Below are 17413 nucleotides of genomic sequence, written 5' to 3'. Positions count from 1 at the left end.
GGGAGAGCAGCAGGGCTGCAAAACCTACAGGAGGGCTCGGTGCTGGGAAGGACGTGCCAATCCACCAGCCCTGCCATGGAAGTGGCAGCTGGATAAATAACACAAGAGCACCCCCAGGGCAGAAAGCCATGCTGCTGTTTCCTCCTGTAAACAAGTGCCCCGGGCATGCCAGAGCAGCCCCTGCTGAGAGACGACTCAGGGGACGGGTGTGTGCTTTCATGTCCAGTTTTATTAGTGTTGCATTAGTACCATAAAATAGTTGACGAGGTCGAGCACGTTGCAGTTTGTTCCAAAAAAAAGGCTATTTACATTTAATCTGTCTTCATAAAAAACAACCCTAGAACCCAAACAATACAACAATGAAACAGATGGACAGCTCGGGAATCTACACAGTGGTAACGTCCCCTCTCACGCCGGACAAGCCTGGTGGCACGCAGCCCCGGGATTCAGGCGCTTCCCATGGCTGGGACACGTCCACTGCCAGGCAGGCCACGCTCCAGCCACTGCCCAGCCAGGGCTGCAGCCAGCAGCTGGCTGGATGTGGCCCCAGAACAGGGGCCCTCTTCCTAAAGGAAACCAGCAACCTGCTGCTTCACAAGTTGGCACGTCCCCTTCTGCCCCAGTCTGTCCCAAAGCACCAGAGTGATCCTTCCTGCAGGAGCCGGCCCTGCCAGGAACATCTCCCATGAGAATACCATTGAAGAGGCTCCAGGAAACCTCCAGGAGATGCTGCTGCTCATTTCTGGCCTTCTCCTGTCAGGTTAAGCCCAGAGAGAGTGCTACATTAAAATGCCACCACTCAAATATCCGCTGAGATCAAGGGGACAGACCCATCCAACCTAATTTCCAGAAAGCTCCAGGGTCCCAAGCCCTTTACAGCAGCATGGCCCCACTGTCCTACTCCCAGTTTCCCAAACCCTTAGCACACCAAGCAGCAGGAAAAGACCACTGGTTCTGCTGCCTCTTGACATGATTTCCCTCTTAACTTTGGAGACTCCAGGGGCAATATCCTCTGTCCTGGCTCTCCAGTGCTCCTGCCAGCACACGCTGCTGGTGTGAAGCATGACTTTGCTGCAATCACAGGTTAAGCACAGGGCAGTGTGGTTCCTGGCTGAGTGTGATGGTGGAAAGCAAACAAGCACATGTCCTCAGCCCCAGAAACCTTCCAGCCACCGACCCCTGCCCTCTCTGCAGGACAAAGCCACAAGCTTTATCTCCTGCTCTAACTAAAGCAGCAACACACAGCCAAAGAGACCACGGGTCTCCCCGAAGTCATGTGTAATTCAGGAGGGCTCTGCAGCCACCGCTGCCACGGGAAGTGACAATGAGGCTGGATGGGAACTGCAGCACGGAGCTGGAACAGCCACACGGGATGTCTCTGACACCGAGAAGAGCCAGCCCTGGCTGAGCACTGGCAGGGCTGGAGCCCAGCCTTTGTCTCCAGGAAACTCAAGCCAGAGCAGCAGGAAGCGCTCAGGGTGCAACACGATGCCACAAACCCCTTCCATCTTTCATCTGCTCTCCGGAGCTGCTAAACTAGGTCAGCTCAGCACGGAGCCAGCCCCTCCCAGAGCTCAGCCCGAGCCAGAGCCAGCCGGGGGCCTGGCCCACAGCAGCGGGAACAGAAACCAGAGCTCTGAGAGCCACAGCCAGAGTCAGGAGAGACCGGCCCTGAGGGGGCTGGGGTGGGCTCTGGGACACAGAGAAAGGGACACACCAGGGGACACCACCTTCAAAGCACCTCCTGGCTAGAGAGCCACTCAGGTGCTGCCCAGCCCAGGCCCTGCCTTTGCTGTCAGACCACACAGCTCCAAAGCAAGCATGAGGGAGATAGCCCCCCTGAGCTTCTTCATTTGAAATGTACCTTCCCTGCCCAAAGTCTCCAGAGCTGAACACAGAGCTCTCTGCTCTGAGCCATCCTTCTGCACTCACTGACACGGCCACGACAACCCAACCCCACAGGCCGGCACAGCTCTGCAGGCACGGGCCCTCTGCTGCCCCAGAAACTTCTCCTCATCCCACAGTGGTGATCCTTCAGGTCAGTGGAGCTCACTCCCAGCAAGAAACTTCCCCAGAAACTGTGGGGAAGCTGGGAAACCTGAGATCAGTCACTCATTCATGGGACCAGATCTAAAGCTCCTTCCCAAAGCAGTCTGAGCCATGTGCTTTGACACTCTTTTTTCTTAGAGACAGAAAACTGCTTCCACTCCAGACAGGGACAGAAACAGCTGCACAAAGTGGCTCCACAGGAGAAACAACAGAGGCACAACCTGATCAGAGCTGTGCCACCAAATTTGCATGCCACCCCTTGCCTCCAGGGCCAGGAAACACCACAGCCACCCCTGGGCACACAGCTGCCCACAGGCAGGCCCAGCCTGCCATGCTGGACTCCCTTTGGGATAACAAGGCTGAGGAGTCAGGATGTTTTCTTGCATGGAAGACGCAGTTCAGAGCAACAACAGCTTTCCACACAGGGGAAATCAAGCCCTCAGGTGTACAGAGAGGCTCCCGATGAATTTGCTCGTATAAAGTCAGAACAAAACACAAACCAACATGAAATGCAACGAGCAGAAGTGTTTCTTTCACACATACACACACACACACACACAGAGTACAGCAGGGCAACACACATTTGATAGGCAGGACTCTGGAAACCCTGTCCTAGCTACCAGATTTCTTCTTTACAGTAGGTTGAAATACAAAGAGGAGCACAGTGATGGTTCTCCCCTCACCCCCCAGTAAACAAAGTTATTGCAGTCAGTCAGTCAGTCCAACCCACCTCTGCAGCAGCACCACCAGAGCTGCCCAGGCTGCACACAGCTGGAACCCAGCCCAATCACCCTTGTCACACCAGTGTGAGATTCGAGGGAGAAATCACACACTGACTAATCTCCTTTTACAAAGCTTTTTTTTTTTTTGCTGCAACAGCCTCGATAAAGATGTGATGTGCTTATACACCCTCTCCCACGCTGCCGCTGCTAGGCAACGCTGTACAGCCCCAGAGCATCAGCTCAGGTCACCCAAAAACATCAGCTGAGGGACACAACAACATCCCCCTACAGCCCAGCTTCTGCCACAGCCAGGAGCCAGGAGGAACACAGTATTGCAGCTAGACAGTGTGTCCTACCCAGCAGCGTGCCACCAGGCTGGGGACAGTGTCCTCCTCCCTGCTGGTTTGAAGGGAATACCCAGCCCCTGGCCATGGAGGGTGCCCTTGTGCTGGGAAAGGTTCCACAACATCAGCTGGTGAAGCAGCCCAAGCTGTGACAGGCACAAGATGCAGCTCTCACCTCAGAAGCTCCCTGCCAGCAGCACACCATCAGTACCTGCCCTGGGAGCCAGCTGGTCCCCAGGCAGAGCAGGAGCTGCTGTGCAGAGCAAAGCAGGCTCCCCACGCCTTTGGAAACCCAAGGGTAAGGGATCAGGGGAAAAAGAAAAAAAAGAAAACAGTTGCCCTCAGAAAGTGCCTTCTGGAAATGCTCACAGAGCCTGGCTTGCCCACAAGGCAGGACCCAAAAGGGCCCATCAGAAATTTCAGTCCCTTAGCCTGAAATGCCAGAGATGTCTGTTCTTCCACACGGCAACAACAGCCTGCTCCCCATGCCCCAGCCAGCACCTGACAGAGCAGCCTGTGCCACCCCAGGTGTGCAGTGTGACACATGGGCAGGAAGGCAGCTGGACACACAGAGTGCCTGCCTGGCTCCCAGTGATGCATCACTCCACAGACAACGGCTCATCTTCCTGGGTTTGTGGGATTTTTTTTTGGCAAATTAATATTTTTCCTGTTATTTTTTGTTTTTATTTTATTTTATTTTTTTAGAAAGCATTAAAAAAAATCTGCAGCTGTTGAAAAAAATCCTTTCCCTTTCGAGGCTGGACGAGGTTTTATTGACAGGTAAATAATCGGTGTGAGTATGTAATAGCAGCGACCCCACTGATGTGGTGCCCCTCAGCAGCACAGCCAGCTGGGGAACACAGAGACTGGCCAGGTTTGGTCATTGTCACAGACCTGGGACACGGGAGTTGCCTTATACTTAGTGATTCCCTAATTCCTATTCCTGCCCAACCCTCCTCAGGCATCGCTTCAGCACCAACACCTGCCTCTCCCTATGGCAGGCTTCATGCTCCGAAGGGGATCTCCTCTCCAGACCTCCCTAACTCTGCAAGTGGCTTTGTTTTCCACACCAGACAGTTGAACTCCCTCCAGACTCGCTGATCACTCATCCTTTGGCAGCAGGAAGAAAGACTGGCCATCCTTTTCTCCTAGAAATACAGAGTGGAAGCCAAACTCATGGAACACACACGATCTTCTGCAAATCTGTTTGAGCTGATCCACGGCTCCCCCAGCCCACTCACACCAATGAGGTCTCAGGTTAATAAGCAGTGCAGTTACTCAGCTATCTGCTTGTAAGTGGTAGGTGTTCTTGGGCAGGTTGCCTGCTCCTGCCAACTCCCCCACGACTTCACGTTGTCAGCACATCTATATTTAAGACTGGTTTGTTGGTTGGTTGGGGTTTTTTTGCCTTTGTTTAAAGGGGTTTCCTTCCTTTGTAGTAAACTTAAGAGTTAATAGAAAAAAGTAATTCCAAAGTAATCCAAGCACATCTGTAATTAATTCTGCAGGAGAGGGCAGAGCGACGCGAGTCAGAGTTGGCACGCAGTTCCTGGCTCCTGGTGTGCAGTCCTCGGGATGGGCAGAAGGTCCCTGCGCCGAGCACAGCTAGAAGTTGGATTTGGAGTGTCCAAATATGCAGATGGGAAAGTGCTTGACATGAGAGGACCACTGTGCTGCCAGCTGAAAGAACTTGACGTCATTCCACTCCACGCCGTCGATCAGGACTGCAGGGGAGGGTGAAAGGAGAGCAGAGTTAGGAAATGCTGAGGGGAAGTGGGCAGCCTGAGGCAGCTCTGCCAGAACTCCCCTGCAGTCGGCAGAGGGAGCCTGGCCATGCTCAGCTGCTCTGCCCCACTCAGCTGCATTCACAGGGAGGAAGGAGCACACCACGTTTGGGGAGAAGAGCTCAGGTTGTTGTTCCAGCATCACTCACTGACACCAGAGCTCACCACACTGCTGATTGCAGTGTCACCTGATCCGGCTTCTCAGATTTCCTCAGCACACCTCATCTTCTTTTTTGGGCAAATGCACTCTTACAGTGATGGACATCAGTCTCTCCTCACTGGCACTCTCACCAGGACACCCATGTGTCCCAGAGAGGTGACACATGTCCTGTGAGCGCCCCTCATGCCTGCCAGGGACCAGGCCAGGATGAAGGAGGTGACCCAAGCAGGTCCCTCTGTTGGGGATGACTAACTGAACAGGCTACAGGGGTATTTTTGCTCCACTGACAGACACTCCAGGTCTGTCTACAAGATGCATGTATGGCTGTGGCATGAGCATGTGCCAGTGTCCTGCCTGGAGGGGCAGCCACAATGTCACCACCTGCCACCAACAATACTTGCACCAGATGTGCAAGAGAAGCAGGGGATGACAGAGAGGGGAATGGAGCCCTGTCCAACCCTGGTCCTCATGCAGAGCACTGACTCAGGGCCAGCTAAAGGAGGATTTTCCCACATCCCAGACCTGTTAAAGCCTTCCCCATGCTGGGCACAGCAAAGCCCATTCCCCAGGAATATCCCCACCACGCTGGCTCAGGGCACAGGGCCTGCAGGACAATCCCAGCATGTGAGCCTTGCCCCAGCACCCAGAGGGATGCACTCACCACGCAGCATGTTCTGCTGATGTTTCGCTGTGCAAATCAGCCTGCTGATTCCTTCAATACACTGGCTCTTTGACTCAACCTCCTTGTCCTTTGTTTTCTTGGGCAAAAACATCACTGGAAGAAAAGCAAACCAGCACAAGGTCAATCTGTGCCACTCACAGGAGCTGCACTGATTCTTGTTTGAGCTTTTGCATTTAAACATTCCTGTCTGAAAATTCTTACTCCTAAGGTCCTCCCTTTTTGGCAGGAGCCTGTCAGTGCTGAGCACCATCACTGATGCACATGAGCATCTTATTCCTAAATGTCTCTTTGTGAAGCCTTCCCAGCTCATAATCCTGATCCCAAAGGGCATGAGCTGGGCCCTCTGTTGGGACACCATACAGGGAAAACATTTGCATCTGCAGTGCCAGGCCTGTTGCACTGCTCAACACAGCCTGGAGAGCAGGAGGGATTACAACAAAGTGGGGGCAGCTACTGGGGAGGGAAGGCATAAGGAGAACTAAAAAAGGGTCCAGCTCCCCAAAAACTGTCCAAGTGCATGAGCAAAGATGTACAAACTGGTTTCACAAAAGCTGGTGCTGTTGAACACCTCTGCTGCAGGCTGGGCCACCCCAGGGTAGAACGTTTGGAGTGCCTCAGGACTGCCTCTCCCATCAGCAGGACACTCCCAAAGGGGGTCACCAGGACTGGCAGCTCAGCACCAGCAGGGCCACAGCTGTGCTGGCCTGGCACTGACGTGGCTGCAGGGCTGTGCACCCATGTCCTGCAGTCCAGGAGGCCCTGGCAGCCTTCCCTCAGAGTCCACCAGGAGTGACTCCAGGCCCACAGGCAGAGGAGGTTGTGAAGGACAACTACTGGCAGGCAAACTATAAATGCAGAACTGCCTTGGGCTTCCTTGAAAACAATTTGTTGCAGAGCTGTTCTCAATTTCTAAAATGTTTCACATTACCAAGGCCAGGAGCAAACACAAAATCACTGACAACATTCAAAATGCCATTTTGTTAGTTTGGTTTAAGAAAATAAAGCCACAAGTTTAAGAGCAGGAGAGTATTTATCTTCTACTTCCTTTTGATCACAAAGCATTCTGTGCAAAAGCATAAGAATTATAAAAACATGGAATTGCTGAGGTTGGAAAACATCTCCAGGGTCATTGAATTGAACTGCTAATCTAACACTGCCAACTGCATCCCTAAACCATGTCCCCAAGTGCCACATGTATACATCTTTTAAATACCTCCAAGGGGGGATGGTGGCTTCATCACTGCCCTGGGCAGCCCCTTTTAGGGCTTCACAACCCTTTTGGTGAAGAAATTTTTCCAAATAGCTAATCTAAATCTCCCCTGGCAAACCTTGAGGCTACTTCCTCATGCCCTGTCTCTCATTACCTGGGAGAAGAGACTGACTTCCACCTTGCTCCAATCTCCTTTCAGGTAGTGGTACAAAGTGATAAGGTCACCCTGAGCCTCCTTTTCTGTGGGCTGAACACCCCCAGTTCAGCTGTTCCTCCCAGGATTTTGCTCCAGGTTCTGAATGCCCTCACTGGCTCTTGTGGGGTGGTGGGTGCAGGAGGAGAGGGAGGCCCCACACTCCAGTTTAGGGCTACTCCTGTTTTGTCACCTCACAGGGATCTGAGGTATTTTCTGGGCTTTTGTTTCCCCTTACATGCCTCTTTCATTCTCTGTGGCTCTTTTGAGCTAAAGGCTCATAGGATGGGGATACCATCCCAGAAAGTAAAGCTATCCCAAGTTTCCAGCACACTGCCAGAAAGGAGGGGCTCATTTACCCTCACTGGTGCTGGGGCACGAGCTGCCTCTTATCTAATCCAATATCCCAACACAGCACCAGCAGGCTCCCAAGGAACACAGGGAAACTGTCCAGGCATGTCCTTGCTCTGTCTCCACCTTTGTTCTTTTGGGCTATACCATCTTTTAACTTCAGCCACCAGGGTGAACATATCCCCTTTTTACCTCACGCAGAGCAACCACCCTTCCAAACCCTGTCACTTCACACAGCCACTCCTCAGCAACTGATTTGGATTTTGGGGGTAAAAATAGGACTGAGGTGCTGCAATCCAGCACTGACAAGTCAGGCAGCCCTGGAGCAGCAGCACAGGGACAGAAGGATGTTGAGTTTGTGAGGTCCCTAGGACGAGGTGAGAGATGAGGAATCTGACTCCATGTTCTCAGAAGGCTGGTACTATTATATATTATATATTATATATTATATATTATATATTATATATTATATATTATATATTATATATTATATATTATATATTATATATTATATACTATTATATTATAGATCATATTATATATCATATCATATTATGCTATACTATACTAAAACTATTCTAAAGAAAGAGAAGGATACAGACAGAAGGCTTAACAAGAATGAACAATAAAAACTCATGACTGACTTCTCTGAGTCTGACACAGATGATGGTGATTGGTCATTAAGTAAAAACAATTCACATTAAACCAATTAAACAGGCACCTGTTGGTAAACGATCTCCAGACCACATTCCAAAGCAGCAAACACAGCAGAAGCAATCAGATAATGATTGTTTTCATTCTTTTCTGAAGCTTCTCAGGAGAAGAAATTCTGGGGATTTTTCAGGAAATATGTCAGGGACAGAAGGACACCTCACCTTTCTTGTTCTTCTCTTTTGTCACCACAGTCATGGACATGGTTGGCGTGGTGGCGATCTCACCGCTGGCGGGGAGCCTGCTGACCTGCAGGGACCGGAAAGTGCATTTCAGTGTGTTTTTGGTGGTGGAGGGATCCTTCTTCTCTGGGTCTCTCTTCCTGTCCACGGGTGGAGCTGCAATCCAGTAATCCACCTGCAGGCCCATCAGCTCAGCACCGAGGCCCTGGCTGGGAAACAAGAGGAGGTGGTAATTCCTGCGTGCCTCTCAGCAGGGCTCTGTCAGAGTGGCTGCACTGCTGGTCAGAGGATAAACTGCTGGCTCTTTGGGCAGTCAGGCAGTGACATTTTATAGTGAGACTGCAATTACAGAAGCCCCAGAAGCCACCCCTGAGAGATGCAGGCTGGGTCCCACTGCACAGAACCTCAGTGAGCTGAGATAAGCTGACCTGCTGCAGTCAGGAGGGCGAGCAGTGGGAAAGGGAGCACACAAGCACTTCCGCCTGTGACACAGCAGCAAAGGCAGCTCCTGAGGTGGCCCAGATTACTTCATCTTTGAGAGGGGAAAGAGGCTGGAAGCACCTTGCTGCTGCCCCCTGAGCACTGATGAGTGACTCTGACCAGCACAGCACTGCCAAAACCAACTCTCAGCTGGGGTGAACAAGCACTTGGCAGGTCCCTCAACATCAGGCACTCAATTCCCAGTCTCCCTGACTTGCTTCTTGCAACTGCCTCTCCCCAAGCCTTGCCACTTGTGGGGAATTCCACTGCTGGAAAAAACATGTTCTGCCAGCTCTGTGATGTCTGCTAAACAACAGCAGATTTCAGGATATGCTCTCTTGTTGACAACTCCTTGCATCATGTGGTAGCAGCTGTGCATCACCAAAAGCTGCTGCCAGCCCTTTCCTGAGCCAGCAAAGGTAAGATGAGCAGCCTGGGAAGCTCCAGCCCTTTCCTGCCCCTGCCTCTCACTGATAACCCTGAGGGGAGCAGACCTACAAGTGACAGCCCATACATCTTCCTACACAGTGACAACCAGCGTTGAATAATACACAAGCACTAGACAAAAACCTAAATTTATCTACCAGTCTGTGTCCCCAGTTTGAGAAATGGCAGTTGTTAAGGAAGACAAATCTGTGATCTTGAATGAAATATGCATCCCTCTGCACCGCCTGTCTAATAAGGAACTCGAGGTAAAACAAGGACACCCCATCCCTACAGTCCTCTCATCTCCTTTTCTTTGCCATTTATTCAGCTAAAAGTCAGACTGCAAAGCAGAGTTCATCTTTGATGACTAAAACCAGGGTTTTGGTTCTCAGGGCAATACTCAGAAGTGAGATTCTTTAAGGATGATGCTTTGATTGAGTTGCAAATCTCCTTTGCACCACATTTCTCAACTCAGTCATAAAGACAAAGCATCCCAATATTCACCAGGCCCAGGCAAGATTTTATGTTCCCTTCCCAGTTAAACACATGGCTCAATCATTCAGTTTTACACCCTCCACCCCCTGTGCTGTCACTTAGAGATCAGGGGAGATGGAACAATGTTGAACCTGCAATTCCTCATTTCTTGATGATTTTGCCACACAGTATGAAACCAAAAAGTATCAGACTCCTAGAGCTGGGGTATCAGGTTCAGATTTATCACATCCATGGCTTATCAAAGGTAAGCTTTGATACCTTAGGCTCTTGGGGCACCAGTTTCCAAACTACTTCCACCTTTGGAAAACCCACACAAAAGCTCACACACAAGAATTCAGCTCTGCTCCCTGGAGCCTGGCCAGCCCCAGCTCTCTCTGTGCACTGCCAGGCAGCTGCTGCTGGGGCACAGGGGCTCTCCTGCCACCCAAGCACAGGGACACACCAGCAGGGGCCTGGCACCAACACCTTCCAGGGCTGGGCACCTAAACTGGCACTGTCACATCTCCATTGCCTCCTGTTCAAAGGGAACTCTTCAGCCACTCTGAGAGGTCAGAGGTTAAAGGTCACTGCAGGGCACCCTGGGGTGGGATGAAAGGTCCCATTCTGTCCCCAGCAGGCACAGCAGGGGATGGTGCTTAGGCAGAGCACATCAGCCCAGCCTCAGAGCATGCCCTGGCTCTTCCACAGCCTGACAACTGGGGATGCCAGAGGGGAGGTCCCTGAACCATCCTGTAGTAGCCCTTAATGGATCTGCTGTCTGTGAGTCTGTCTGACCCCTCTTTGACCTGCTGATGCTGCTGCCACAGAAGCAGCAGGGGCAGATGTGGTCCCTTCCTCTCTCCCTTTTAACTGAGCTCTTGCAGTGTCACTGTGTGCCCCCAGCTCTTGTGCCACAGCTTCAGAGAACCCCAGAACTGCTGGGGAAGGGACCCCTAGAGGTGACCCAGTCCAACCCCACTGCCAAGGCAGGGCCACCTGGAGCAGGTGACGCAGGGATGCAGCCAGGTGGCTTTGGGATGTCCCCAGAGAGAGAGAGAGGGAGACTCCACAACCTCCCTGGGCACCTGTCCCAGTGCTCTGCCACCCTCTTCAAACCCAACCCCCCCGACTTTGCACACCTTGAGTGGTTTATCATTTTCCTCTCCTCAACTGCAGAGTTCAAATGTTTCTAGTTTCCCCTTCTCACAAGAATGCTGCTATGTTCCCTTCAAGGCTCAGGGGAGTTTAAAAATCAAGGGGAATTTCATGAAGTGCCTCTGAGTATCAGAGCTGCACACAGAGTGTCAGACAGCTACACCAGTATCTTGTGCAGCAACAAAATGAAGAGTCCTGGCCAGGCCAAGTCTTACTGGCAGCTTTCTAAGGGTTTTCTCCCTTCACCCCTAAAATTTTCAGCTAAACCAGGGCTCAGTATTACCTGTAGGTGCAATCCCCTTGCTGTTCAGATGTGCTTTCAGGCACACACGTGAATAGGAGCTGCAGTTCCACCTTGCAACTGCCAGCATTACCCTCACAGAGAAAGTCATCAGCTCCTTCAAAAGTCACTCTGACCTTCCACTCACTTGGCCTTTACAAACACAACAATCATGAGGGATTAGCCTGGCACCCACGTGTAGTAAGAGTCAGTAATTTTTTTGAATACATATGTTCCCAAGAGAACCCTACCCTTGAGACATGCAGCCTTCCCCCTAAGTGTAAAATCCCCCCTGCCCTCCCCAGCCCCTTGGCAGCCTCAGCAAGGACACAGTCACTCCAGAGGCAAAAGATGTGAAGGAGAAAGGTGACAACTTCCTTTGCTAGGGATGAAGGAAGAACTACTGGCTTTCCTCTGGAGTTCTCAGCCACGTGTATGCCAGATAAGCCAACCAATGGAGCTGTAAGGAGACAAAACATGGTTTACCTTGGGGAGGAGAAGCTGCCTGTAACAGATGGTGAGGAAGGGGGCGTGGGGGAGGCTTCTTTCACAGCAGGAGACACGGAAGGCGGGGTGGAAGAGAGGACAACGGAACTTGAGGGAGCGGCGTCATCCGAGTCACCTTAAAAAAAGGAAGCCAAACTGTTTGTCTGGGTTTGTCTCACAGCACACAACACTGGCATAAAGCTCAATCCCCTTGTCCACGCTCCTGCTGCACAGGTTTTGCTCAGATTCAATCCAGAGGTCAGCTGGCCTATCAGTTCTGACTGGCTCCACACTTCTGAGGGGCTCTGTGTGTCTGTGGGTCCAAGGCAGGCACAGACACTGACACTCCTGGAGCTGCTCCTTTGGCATCTGCTCTCCAGGGTTTGCTCCCAGCTGATTCTGAGCCTCCTGCACAGCCACAGCCCAGCTCACTGATCTCCTTCCTAAAGGGAATCTCCCCCTGCAAACACTCCTGGAATCCAGCACCTCTGGGCAACCACAGGGATCTCCCCCTTCCATCTGCCTCCACCCTCCACAACCAAGCTCTCACCCCCTTCCTGCTGGCCCTTTGGGATGGGGGGAGCCCTGTGGCAGCAAGGAGTGACCCACAGAAGGGCACAATCCTGTGTGTCACCCAGGCCACAAGAATCTGGGTTTGACAGTGAAGCAAAACAAGAAACAATCCCAACAAAAGGAAAACAACAGTCCTGTGCATATGGAAGGAAAAAATAAGTTGACATTGACAAAACAGCACCACTCCATGTCTGTGTGTGTAAGCAGACAGTGTTTTTCTGCATATCAGCTTTGCACTCCTCCAGTAAAAAATAAATGGGCCTAAAATGTTGCCCACCCTGAAGTTCCCAGGCACTGAGATCAATTTCATTCAGGAATTGAGCCCACTGCAGGGAGACAGGCATGAATTCTGATGAACTGCCTCCTCAGGCTGGAGCAGGAACCTCAAACAAGTGTAACAGTGAATCCACCCCACTGACAGCATTAGAAAAATGGCGTTTGCACAAGCCTGAGAGTAGAGCTTCCCTGGATGTAGGTGTGGGAATTTCAGCTGGCCTGAAGCTCCCTGTAAAGCAACAAAGAAAAAAGGGCCTCTCCCAAGAGAGAGGGCTCTCTTTCTGCAGACAAACCACTGGGAGCTAATAAAATCCAACTCCACCTCCCAGCTCCAAGGCATCAGTGATGGAGGAGTCTGCCCAGCCTGTGAGGTCAGGCTCCCATGCTGCAGCACACAGAAAGCACTCACAGGATGGTCCTTACCTGATGTTGCAGAAGATTGTTCCACTATTCCAACCTTCACCACCTAAAGGGGGCAAAACAGAAGAGCTCTATCAAACAAGAGCCCCCTGAACTTGAGGAACCCAAACCCCAGCCCTGAGCTCATCTCTGCACTCCCCAAGGCACTGTCCCTGCAGTCAGAGTAGTTCAGGAGTCCTCTGAGAGCCAGGCAGGTCCTGGCAATGTCCAGCCAAGCAGTGCCAGCTCACAGCCCTGCCCTGACCACAGAAAGGACAGCACAGACCCTGCAGGGCTGTCACACACCTGCCCAGCTCTGCAGCCATCAGCTCCAAGCTATGCCAGCTTCAGGGAGGAGAAGGGTCAGAAATATCCCTTCAGCAGTGCTCTGATGCACCTGCTGATTACAGACACGCTGCTTCCGCTGCTCAGGAGCAGCCACTTCCACTTGCAGCATAGCTGGGGTTTGTGAGGAAACCACAGAAGCAACAAAGCACAGCTGCTGATCAGTTATCCATTCTCTAAACAAGGGAAGTGTCCAACAAAGAAGATAAAGCCCCTAGCAAAGCCTCTGGAGGCAGACAGGGACAAACCACCACATGGACAGGTCAGAAGGATCCAGATCACACTGTAATAAGGGCACAAATGTGTGTGGCCAGTCACCAGCTGGTACACTAAGATTAATGACAAATGTCACTGGCAATAGCTTGTGGAACAGAACATGCTGCAAATAAACTCCCAAGAACACACTATGCCTAGAAAGATAAAGTGGCCCTTGGTGATATAAAAGCAGAGACCTTCTGCAGTGATAATCTGCTATGGTACACAGGGATCATCACTCTTAACACTGCACAGAAGAGAGCCTTTTTAAGGTCCTTAAGAAACTTGTCTCCAGGGCTAATGTCTACCCTACACAAATGCTGACAAATGGGAGAGAGCTGCCAAGGGAGCTCAGGTCAATAAAAACTGCTTTAGAATGAGCACTGATGTCACACAAGCTGTGTGGTTTGAAAACAGAAGTTCAATAATTTCAGACATGACCATGTCTGGACCACATCTCTAGGGAGCACATTTCTGTAATACAGGGTCCAAAAACAAAAAGGAAAAAAAAAAAGTTAATTCTTAGAAGCAAAATGCTTTGCAGAGTTTAGGGGGCAGGGAGATATATGCTCAACAGTAGATCCTGGAGAGTTGTCATGCTCTCTGGTGGATTCTCATTTAGATCCAGTCTTGAAAAAGCTCCCATGAATTCAGCAGTGTGTACACAGGCTCCCTGAGGGCTCACTGGCTTGGGAGAGGAGGCATTTGTGCTGTATGTGTTAAACACCAAGAGGATGTTCCACAAACTGTCACTGCCTGTGAACAAGGGGAGCAGGGTTAGGGGAGGGACCAGCCACACAGAAAACTGCCTGCAGCCATCTTGATCTGCAAGCCAGGCAGGAAATCTCTTCTGGCCTTTTCCTCCTGGTTGGCTGACTGAAGATGCTCAAGTTCAGACACATGGGAGGAACACAAGGTTAAACACTTTCCCTTCCCTCCACTCAGGAGGTGCATGAGAACACTGCAGTTCCAGCAGGCCTCCATCCAGGAAAGCTGCACAGCCAGCCCCCTGTCCCTCCAGGAAGAGGCACATCCTGTTAACTCTCCTGGACACAGCCCAAGGCAGCCTGAGCCTGGCTCCACTCCCACCACTCTGAGCCCAGCTGAGCAGCATGGCACTGCCCTGCCCATTTCTGGAGCACAGACTGCACAGTCCAGCTGCAGGACACCAGGTTTTGCACCCCAAAAGTGCAGCCAACATCAGCTGCAAACCCAGAAGTCACTGCCTCCCTCTCTTCCTTGTCCAACAGCTCTGAGCAGGCTGCAGCTGAAGGGAAGAGCCTCAGTGCTCATGTCCAGCCTCAGACTTTGTGAGACACCTGCAACTGGCCTTTCACTGGGTCAGGAATGCTTCAGAATCAGGAACAAGCAGCACTGGTTTGACCCTCACCACCAGTGACACAGGAAGTCAGTCTGTGCTTTCAAGGCAAGTTTTTTGGGGGGCTGGCAATGGTATGTACACAGCAAAGCAATTCCACCACTTTCACATAACCAAATCCAGACTTGGAAAAGCACTGCTAATGTCAGGATGACAATCAGTTCAGAGAAACTGGATAAACACTCTGAGCCCATTTGCTTGCACAAAACACAGGACTAAATCAGTCCTGAAAAAAAAGCTTGCAGAGCCCAACAACAGTCTGGGATGTTCCAAGTCCTCTAGGCTTTCCATGTTAGTGGGAAAGGTGAAACAGCTGTTTTGTAAGAGCAGTCCATCAGTAGAAATTGCAGTTCATGGGACATACAAGTTGCCAGCAAAGCTCATCAGCAGGGCACAAACTGGGGAGATGTGTCACTCTGCCTTTGCAGAAGGCCTCTCCCCATCAACAAACAAAAGCAGATTGTCATCTCAGGAATACTGCAGAAAGACACTCTCACTATGAGGAGACACAGAGTGAAAGCAGGGTCAGCCTGAGGGCAAGAGAGGCTAAGCTCTTTAAATGCCTAGGGATTTCAGAGGAGCTCTGATGCACTGAGGGACACAAAGGGGACACAGAGGGGACGTGTCAGGGTCACACCAAGCAGGCACAGCAAGGCCAGCGGGCAAGGCAGCAGCAGGAACTGGGAAGAGGAGATCCCAGAGCCGAAGAGCAGCCAAGGGATTTCTTCTAGCTGCAGGTCAATGACTTTACACCTAAAACTTAATGCATTGAAGAGCATGATCAAATAAGGGGAGGGGAGCTAGAAAAGGCAAAGAGCACACAGTGCACAAAATGCAGAAGAACAAACATGGCCCTGTCCAGACACTCTGCACCTCAGATGGGAACACTTAAGGACAGGGGGAAAAACGAGGGACTATCCCAAATAAATAACAGGGGTATAAATTGCCTTCCTGCCAGGATGTACTCTTAACTTCCCAGGAACAGATGGGATGCTAAGAGGATGGGAGACCATCAGTGACAAGCATGCAGAGAAATCACAGTGCAACAGCAAATTTGGCCAAAGCCATCAACCAAGGCAATGCTAGGCACAGCATCCCTATGATCAGGTTTCCAGGGACACATCACATTCCTGTCTGAGACGTAAAATACACCCTGTGGTTTGCTGAAGTGTCTTAGAGGTTTGCTTAAATATCAGGCAGCTGCATCCAAACATGAGACAGATTTTCACGCTGATCATTTGCCTTAGAGCACCCAATGGCTTCTGCTCCACTCCAGAAACCTGGTAAGTTTGGGTTAACACCTGAAAACATATCCCAGCTTGCTTGAGGCAGCATCACCACGACAACACTCACCCCGACAAAAGGAATGAACTTCTGCGAAGATTCTTCGTCGGGGCTAAAGGCAAAGAGAAGAAAGTTGTTAGCAGCTCGCCTCCACCCCGCGCCATACTCACTGCATAGGTGGCATTCCAGCATGCAGCAGGGACGGACAGGATGCAAGCGCCAGTCCAGCCTCCTCTCGAGGCCCCTGCCAGCACCGGGAGCCTGCAGGGGCGGCAGGAGCACGGCCTAGGGGGGAGCACAGCCTACGGGGCAGCACAGCCTGCGGCAGAAAGGCTCTTCCTCCCTCCTTCACGCTCCACAGAGAAACATGCTTGGATGGCATGGCAGTCACCACAGACACACGGCCTCCAGCTGCGAGGAAACGGATCTGTGCCACCACAACACACAGCGCTGGGTGTTACTGCCTGGAGCCTGGGGCGCTGTGCCCGCACGGCCTCACCGTGTACCCCCTTGGAGCCGGGTACACTGGCACATCTCCCATGGAGCCGGGTGCCACGGCCGGCACGTCTCCCTTGGAGCCGGGTGCCACGGCCGGCACGTCCCTCCTTGGAGCCGGGTGCCACGGCCGGCACGTCCCTCCTTGGAGCCGGGTGCCACGGCCGGCACGTCTCCTATGGGACACATCTCCCATGGAGCCATGTGCTACAGTCGGCACATCCCCTTGGAGCCGGGTGCCGCGGCCGGCACATCTCCCATGGAGCCGGGTGCCACGGCCGGCACATTTCCTCTTGGAGCCGGGTGCCACGGCCGGCACGCCCCCGAATCGTGGCCCTGCCGCGTTACAAGCCGGGACCAGCCATTATTGCCGCAGCACCTCATGGCCGCGCCCTCATGGCCGCGCCCTCATGGCCGCGCCCTCATGGCCGCGCCCTCATGGCCGCGCCCTCATGGCCGCGCCCTCATGGCCGCGCCCTCATGGCCGCGCCCTCATGGCCGCGCCCTCATGGCCGCGCCCTCATGGCCGCGCCCTCATGGCCGCGCCCTCATGGCCTCCCTGCTGCCGGCAGCTTCCACAGGCACAGCCCCAGCACCGGGCACGCAGCCACAGCCAGGCCCAGCCCAGCCAAGGGCACACCAGCCCCAGAAACAGCTGGAGACAACGCCACACACATCTGGAGAGCCCCTCTGCTTTGGGCCCCGCCAGGAAGATGAGG

General features: G+C 52.3%; 1 protein-coding gene across 10 annotated transcripts in view; it reads right to left on the bottom strand.

The window, feature by feature from the left end:
- Positions 1-209: 209 nt before the first annotated feature.
- PACS2 (phosphofurin acidic cluster sorting protein 2) overlaps positions 210-17413 on the bottom strand; it is a 77516-nt gene continuing 60312 nt past the window's right edge. For all 10 annotated transcript variants that reach the window (XM_074546493.1, XM_074546496.1, XM_074546497.1 and 7 more), the window contains 6 exons: positions 16269-16311; positions 12962-13004; positions 11690-11825; positions 8371-8597; positions 5721-5834; positions 210-4839 (listed from right to left, as the gene is read on the bottom strand). In XM_074546493.1, coding sequence (XP_074402594.1) covers positions 4721-4839; positions 5721-5834; positions 8371-8597; positions 11690-11825; positions 12962-13004; positions 16269-16311 — 682 coding nt within the window. In that variant the 3' untranslated portion in view covers positions 210-4720. The remainder of the gene's footprint in view (positions 4840-5720; positions 5835-8370; positions 8598-11689; positions 11826-12961; positions 13005-16268; positions 16312-17413) is intronic.

Source organism: Zonotrichia albicollis, chromosome 8, assembly GCF_047830755.1.
Source record: "Zonotrichia albicollis isolate bZonAlb1 chromosome 8, bZonAlb1.hap1, whole genome shotgun sequence".
Taxonomy (NCBI): domain Eukaryota; kingdom Metazoa; phylum Chordata; class Aves; order Passeriformes; family Passerellidae; genus Zonotrichia; species Zonotrichia albicollis.
The sequence above is the reverse complement of the archived record's forward strand: the minus strand, read 5'-3'. Positions and strand labels throughout refer to the sequence as shown.